The sequence below is a fragment of the Convolutriloba macropyga genome, chromosome 8 (assembly GCF_964194025.1).
Source record: "Convolutriloba macropyga chromosome 8, txConMacr16.3, whole genome shotgun sequence".
Taxonomy (NCBI): domain Eukaryota; kingdom Metazoa; phylum Xenacoelomorpha; order Acoela; family Convolutidae; genus Convolutriloba; species Convolutriloba macropyga.
Window position 1 is genome coordinate 54,556,373 of NC_134475.1, and position 8,477 is coordinate 54,564,849.

Sequence of the window (8,477 nt, forward strand, 5' to 3'; positions counted from 1 at the left end):
GCTGTTGTGTTGCTTTTGTTATTTCCCCTTTTTCCTAACATCACGTAACTATGACTGTACTAGTAACTATAACTAAAACTGGGACTATCACGACGACTAATAGACAACTAATTTAAACTGTGTTTTCCCTATCTCAGTTTTTATGCTGATGTAATTTCCTAGGCATGTTGTGAAAGCTCAGCGTCAACAAAAATTTCAGACCAATTATCCAAAAAATGCTTACCCGGGTCCAGGTTTGGCGGTGAATTTTTGTGAGAAATGCGGTGAAATGCGGTGAAAAAAAAAATTTTTCACCGCGTATTTCTTGCATCTTTTTGCAGTGAATGCGGTAAATCGCGGTGAATTATTTTTTTCACCGCGTTCTCAGTATTCTTACAAAAAACAATCGTCCCGACACGGGTTCGAACCTCTGACCTCCTGAATGCCTTCAACTGCTTATTACACTGCGCCAACTATCACTTACTCTGTTGATATTTCTTGAAAATTTAAAACAGATTGAATATACGTTGGAAAGCAAATGCGGTGAATTTTTGTAAGAAATGCGGTGAATTTCGCGGTGAATTTTTGTAAGAATTGCGGTGAAAGGCGATGAATTATTTTCACCACATTCACCGCTTTCACCGCATTTCTTACATTAATTTGCCACAAAAGTCAGTGCATTGAAATTTTGTAAGAAATTCGGTGAATTTCGTGGTGAATGTATGTATGAAATGCGGTGAAATGCGGTGATATATTTATTTTCACCGCATTCACCGCAATCACCACATTTCTTACAAAAATTCACTGCGTTCACCGCATTTCTTTCATCAATTTACCCAAAAACCTCGATCCGGGTAATTATCCGATAACAAAATAAAAGAGGTACCCGAGTCGAGGTTTGGCCAACGAAAATGTAAGATTGGCGGTGAATAGCAGTAAAAAAATCTGTTTTCACCGCAAAGCGCCCGCATCTTTTAGCGTTAAATGCGGTGAATTTTTGGGGTTTTTAGCTGTGAAAAAATTTTTTCACCGCATTCACCGGAATTCTTACAAAAAAGAAACTTCCGTACAAACGTTCGAACCTCTACCTCCTGCGTGTCACGGACTTCGTAGTCCACTGCGCCATCTGCCACTTACTACAATGTTATTTCGTGTGAATATAAGATAAGCGTTGAAATAAGCGCGGCGAATATTTGTACGTTTTTGTAATCGGTCCGTAACCGTTTAGCCCCCCAATCCTTCCCCTTGTTATTTAGTTCAAATTTGTTGAGTTCATATTCATAATCGCTGTAAAAGTCATATCTTTAACTTTGATTTTTCATGAATTTCAATGCCAAACCTTTTTACTCATTATCATACATGAGTTTCATCGTGCCACACTTAACTTTGATAGTATATGCGGGTATAAACCACACCTTTGTAAGCTATTATTTAACTAGCATACAAGCTTATAGAATAACATACAGCAAAATAAACTCTTGAAAACCAGTCGTTGTCTCTGAAAGCGGATCAGACTAAAGAAAAGATAACAATTTTTGGCGCATCCTAGGTTTTAAAACCGAACCATCGACTCACAATACAGAGACAACTTTTCTGACTTGTAGTTTCAAAATTTCTGACTTGTAGTTTTTCACTAACACCTTTAAAAATCCCACCACCTAGCTGAATTAAACGTGCTATAATATTTTTCCATCTGATATTTTAGCACTTCAAATTTCTAGGCTGTCAGGCTTTCTAAGTAAGTTACAGTTCGATGACCTTCCCCCTGCATCGTTCATTGCACTCCGAACATTATGATGCAATCCGCTCAATGCAGTTCTCTAGTCCATGCGGCTAGAGGTCCCACATTTGCTAATAAGATTGACTGGGGCCTGAGCGGGTGAGGCTGTGGGTTCTCTTTTGAACCAATGCATAGGCTGACGACGGGGATAGTCGAACATATACATAGGTACCAAAGCCTGATCTTTCTTAGATTATAGCACGTTCTAGTTCAGCTAAAACTCTCTGACCCTAAGTCTAGCGAAAGAGCATTTAAAATTTCAGGGATTGATTAAGCCCTTCTTACATTCAAACAGATACTCTAGCTGATTCTGATTTACAGTTTTGCACCTGCTGACACGCAAGTGCAAAAGTTTTTGTTTGTAGGCACAAAACTTTCTAAAAGGTAAAACAGTATCCTCCCCAGGTTAGGGTGTTTCTTTGCGATCGTGATCAGACAAAACCCTCCCCCAGCGCAAAGCGTGCATAATATAATTTAATAAAAAAAAACAGCATTCAAGCAAGATTTGGTAAAACATAAGACAACCAAACCATTAATAGCTGTCCACAACAGCTGTATAAATAGCATTCAAGTTATTTTTAGATACAAAAAAAAACAATTAATAAGCGTTCAAACAACATTTTAAGTGCTAACTAAAAGTGCAGTGACTCATAACACTCATAGTGCAATAATTGTTTTTTGTGAATGTCATCGTGCAACCATAAACAAAGTAACCATTACCCAATGAAAAAAGCCAGAACCATGTCAAGCAAAACCAAAACAAAGTCAACCTCCAAGGCTCAACTCATGCAACTCTTGAAGTTCAAAGTCATTGAGTGGGAAGCAGCACAAGACCTACTCGACGAACAAATGCAACAAACAGAAGCAGCAACAGTCCTCCAAGAGCTCGTTGACGAACTTCGACAGCAAAAAGCGGAGCTTGATCGCATGTGTAACGAACTCAGCAGTTGACACAAGAAGAGTTCGACACTGTTGCTGCAGAGTCTGCACGGAGAAATTGCAAATGGCTGAGAACCAAACAAAAAGTCAGATTGCTTCATGGGTCAAACCATCAAAAGTTCATCTCTTCCGACACCTCCTCGGAAGAGCCCAATAAAATACGCAGCCAGGTGGTTGTTTCAGGAAGCAGACGTAAACAACCAAGCGGAATGAGACGTAAAACGCCAATGCAAAATGCAGGTGAAAACGCTGAGAGCTGGGATGAGGTGTTCAGTTCTGATGACCATGATGGTGTACCGTTCAAAAACAGTCATCGTGATCTTCAAAAAGAAAGAACAAGTGTAGAAAAATACAATGCTCAGCAACAGAAACCAAAAGAGAACAGTGCAATACAGGAGCATCACAGCTTCAGTGAAGGTGCGAAACAGGTTCAGAGTTGCCCGATTGTTGATGTGAATGTTGCAAATCAAGGTTTTGCTACCCTCAATATTTCTAGCGATCAACCATCAGACACTGTGTACTGGAATTCCGGTAAAGCAACCGGATTTCAACATCAGGCAATGCCTGACAATTTCACTCAAACTTTTGCAGACAATCACTATCCGCGGGATCAGCAGCAGTCACGTCATTTGCTCGGTAGTCAAGTGGATCACTCATTCCCAGAGACAAACAAAATGATGAACGCTCCCAACGGAGAGTCCAACCATCACTTCAATTTCATGCCACAACAATTTTCTGAGCAACAGTTCCAACAACGACCCCACAGTTCTGAATGGACCAACCATCAAGTGATGATGAATGCGTTCAGTCTACCAAAGATTAGTCTTGACCATTTCTCAGGCAATCCTTTGATGTGGCATCAATGGTACAGCTTTTTCAAGTCAACCATTCGCGACAATCCAGCTCTTTCAACTGTTCAGAAAATGACATACTTGCAAAACTCGGTAACTCACAAAGCAAAAGACTTCATCTGTGGATACTCTTACAACGGAGACTTCTATGAGGAGGCCCTTCAGGAACTTATCAGAAAGTTTGGAAAGCCGCAGCATGTTGTGAGTGCGTACCTCACACAACTTGAACATTGGCCTAGGACCAGAATGGATGATCCCAGCAGCTTTGTAAGTTTTGCGTCCTTCTTCAGACGTTTGGTACAGGCCTCTCAACTTCACCATTTTGAATCGGACCTGAAGGCTTCTGCGGTAGTTAAAGTTGCCAGGGAGAAGTTGACAACACCAATGACGATTCGCTGGATCAACATGTAAGGAGCATGAGAAAAGAGCAGCCAAATTTGGCTGACTTTGCAGATTGGATAAGCACATATGCAGAGGCTTGCGAGGATGTCTCTCCACAAAGACCACAAAGGACAGACCTGGTTGAACGGCCTTTCCAAGGCCAGAAACACTCCAACATAGTTCTTCAAGCCAGCTCAAATTGTCAACTATGCTCTTGGGATCACAACCTTGGTTGCTGCAAAGAATACCTGAGCAAGTCTGTAGCTGACCGTCAGCAATTGGTGAGGCATCACAACTTGTGTGTCAATTGCTTGAAGAGACATGAGGGTGGATTTTGTAAATCAAAGATTCGATGTCTTGTAGACAGATGCAATGGGTTTCATCATTCAACTCTCCATCGAGACGACTTCAGGACTTTGCAGAGAAGTGATTTCCCAGCAACGAGTAAAGGGGGATTTCAATCCAGGAACAACCCAGTGCAGTCAAACTACGGTAGAAACTTCAACCATACAACGTCTCAGCTTTCGTCAACAACCAGTAACACGCCAAATACCAACAACAGAAGGGGATACAATCAAAACAGTTTCAACCCTCATAATCCAAGTATGGAAACAACAACTCGCAGCAAACTGCCAATCAGCAGCACATCAATCCCCAGCAAACTAATGACAGAAGTAACACTCACTTTCAATCAGTGACTAGCAACGAACTGAATGATGATTCATCAAAACTTCCACGGGTGCAAAACCACTCTTGTAGCAGAAATCGGGAACCCACATGGGTCAGAGCTTTTATTCAACTACAGGCAATACCAGTCACGCTCTTCTACAAAGACTTCAACATAGAGACCTATGCACTTTTGGACAGTGGAAGTGATAATACACAGATCACACAAAACATTGCTGATGCTCTTCGGATTAGAGTCCCCAAAGATATAGAACTTCCTCTAGCTTCGCTACATGGGGAGCACACAGTGACAACAGCTGATGTCAGGATTGGAATTGGTTCACTTCACAGCTCAAAACCGGTGACAAGTCTTCCTGTGTACGCAACCTCCATTGAGCAGTTCCAGATGCCAATTGTCCCCGCAGAAATGTTGAATAGACTTTGTAGAGACCATGATCATTTGGCAGAAATCAACTTCCCACAAATTCGTGACAACAAAATTGGAATACTCATAGGGGCAGATGCTTTTCTGGCTACTGTTCCAAGACAATTCACTACCGGCAAACCAGGAACACCCCACAGAGTCAACACACTGTTAGGATGGACTTTGACAGGCCCTGTGCCACAAGAGTACTTTCAACCGAACCATAAAGGAAGCAGCAACCACAACATCACTCTTTTCAACCATCTCAAGCGAGGTAGTGACGACCCGGACGAAAATCTTCTACATCTTTTTTGGACCTTTGAAGGTGTCAACTTTAGTCAGGGTTCTACGAAGGGACACAATGAAGAAGACCAGAAGGCAATAAAGACTTTGGCAGAGAACACACATCACAACGGGGAAAGATATGAGATTGGACTCCCTTGGCGAGAAAACGTCACGCTACCCAACAACTACTTCATGGCAAGGGTTCAGTGGCACGCCCTGCAGAAGCGATTAGAGAGAGACAACCAACTGAAACAGAGATATATGACCACTATCGTTGATGATATGGATAAGGGATACATAGCAGCTGTTACGAACCAGGATGCAAAGAACATTTGGTACCTACCGCATCATCCCGTCATCAACAAGCAAAAACCAGACAAGATAAGACGAGTGACAAATGCAGCCTCAAAATACAAAGGGGTTTCTTTGAACGATGCACTGCTAACGGGACCGGACCTTTTGTGCAATCTCCGCATTCTGCTGGTAGCGGTGAAAAAAATTTTTTTCCCGCTTAAGCGGTGAAAAAAAATTTCACCGCTTAAAAGTTTTTTTTCTCCGCATTCATCGCATTGAACGCAAATCTTACACATTTACTCAAATTCACCGCAAAACTTACATCTTTTAGCGATTTTTAGCGGTGACACCTCGACCCTGGTAATTTACGCTCATAATTAACTGACTCTTTCAAAAAGCTGACCGCTTTTCAGAAGGTTTCACATTTTTAGTCAGTTCGTCATTTCTAACTTCAGACTATTTTAATCTCAGAGAATTTCTGGCCAGAGCATAACCCCCCTCCCCCCCCCCACCGTTTAGAGTCCCCTGAAAGCTATGAATGATGAGAAATCATTAACAAGATCATCATCTGGTAGTCCATTTTGATCCCAGCCAGATCTTCGTTCAAGTTAGCCGGCGATTCAACCCTCTCGCTCTTAATTCTCTCAATGTCCAAATGGAGGTTATCAATTTCCAGTTCTTTCTCCTCCCTCTGTTTTCCCATCTCTGGTTGAAATAAAAGTCGCGTCAAAAAAGAACACTGTGCATTTGCCTATTTGCATGCTCAATTGCATGTTTTTGGGCGTTTTCCATCATTTGAAACAATTTTGAAAGGATTTCCGTCAACGTAAACACTCATCCCAACGTATTCAAGTAAATTAAAAACATTTATTCGGTACCAGAAAGAGACGAGGTGGAAAATATATCGCTTTCTAAGTATTCCAAAAAAGAGAGGCTTACTTACAGAGGTTCGAACCTCTTACCTCCTGCATTACTTTAACATCCTAGTCCACTGCGCCAACTGTCACTTACTTCAATGATATTTCTTGTGAATTTAAATCATGTTCAAAAAACGTTGGAAAGCCAATTCGATGAACTTTTTTAAGAAGTGCGGTGAATTTCGCGGAGAACTTTTGTAAGAAATGCGGTGAATTATTTTTTTCACTGCTTTCACTGCTTTCACCGCATTTCTTACATTAAATTTCCACAAAAGTCGAAGCGGTAAATTTTTGTAAGAAATTCGGTGAATTTCGCTGCGAAATTTTGCAAGAAATGCAGTGAAATGCGGCGAATTAATTTTTTTTCACCGCATTTACCGCAATCACCGCGTTTCTTACAAAAATTAACCTCGCCTAAAAACCTCAACCCGAGTTGTCTTATTGAGCTGTCAAACTCTTTTCCGATGATACCTATTCTCACCTGGTGAAATTTTTTCCTGAAAAAATTATCTTAAGATAAGGAACGGGCTCTGTCTAATCAACTTTTACTGGATAATTTTGATTATGACAAGTTTGACAAGAAATTGGTCAAAAAATTTTTTGTCACTTCCACCATGATGTGTTCAAAATTTTACATGGCAATCCCACTTTTAGTTCAAACATTTTCTTTTAATTTAACACCAAAAACTGAAATAAAGATTAACTCTATTTGGTGAAATTTTTCTCCAACTTTAATTTGAAAATCAATTTTTTACATAAAAATTTTCAAGAAAACGTTTTTCACTTGCCAAAAGAAAAACAAATTTATTGAGCTGATTGAGCCTCAAATTAGGGCAGCCACGAGTAAATAGTAAAACAGTTAACTCAGCGTGTCGAAAGAACAGTATTCCGACTAAAAGTTGAAACTGTAAATGATTTTTGCGTCGACATTTGAATGGGTTCCCTTCAATGTATTTGATGGTTTTCATTTTTAACTAATAATTTTGTTGACTATGGCCACTTTTGTTTTCAATACAAAAGTGTTTTATGTGTTATAAGTGTGTTTCTTTTATTTGTACAATTGACACGTCTTACTGGTATCCCAATAACAATTACTTTTAATTTGCTTAATTTTTTAACTGATCGTTCTTTGGGTTTTGAAACCAATTTTTCATAAAAATATTATAGTATTTCTGTGGATTTTATTTTTATGTTGCTGATTTGTCACTCCTGGTCATCGTTAAAGCATTAAAAAAATCATTGATTGTACAAATTTTGAATTAAACTAAGCTGTTTGAAACCAATTTTATAAAAAAAAACCTTGAAGCCAATGTTTTGAAAAAGAAATATATTTCGGTAAATTTTTTATTTGACTTCTTGATGCTTTGTCGGTTTTTTAAAAAAAACTGTTCATGGTCTCGAAACGTGCATATTGAGAATGATCCTTTGTGTTGCTGTTAATAGCCTTTCTGTGAAAACTAAATGACACTTTTTCGATTATGATTTTTGTTTTTCTTTGTCATTTTTGTTTTTACAGGTTACTAGTTCTTTCCGAAAAAAACTAAACGAAAGAATTTGGCATTTGTAAATCATTTTGAAGCTTTAGAGTTCATAGTTGAATTGCATTAAAATCATCTCTAAAGCGTCTTTATGAACACTCCATTCAACATCTCGATTAACAGCAAAGTTTCCTCTGCTCTTCCGGAAATGTTTTAGTCTGTTCTAGTTTTCCCACTAAATCCGATATGCTATCACAACTGCCATAGAGGTCCCTGCTCGGAGAGACCAATATTATGTGACATTCGACAATCAATCGAAAGCGCACATCAGTGTTTCTTGCCATAATCTTTTCTTAGCAATCATAAAAAGTCATATGTGATCTGTTTGAAATCTTGACAATCATACTGAGATCATAAAAAAATGATTGATGCTTTAAAATAGAGCACAAGGGATCAAACCAACAAATACTACGATACGTTCAG

General features: G+C 39.4%; 1 protein-coding gene across 1 annotated transcript in view; it reads left to right on the forward strand.

Annotated features, from left to right (window-relative positions):
• Positions 1-3,965: 3,965 nt before the first annotated feature.
• The window catches only part of LOC142345112 (uncharacterized), a 5,126-nt gene continuing 614 nt past the window's right edge, over positions 3,966-8,477 (forward strand). The window contains exons 1-2 of the mRNA XM_075397197.1: positions 3,966-4,604; positions 4,736-5,788. Of these exons, the coding sequence (XP_075253312.1) occupies positions 3,966-4,604; positions 4,736-5,788 (1,692 nt within the window). The remainder of the gene's footprint in view (positions 4,605-4,735; positions 5,789-8,477) is intronic.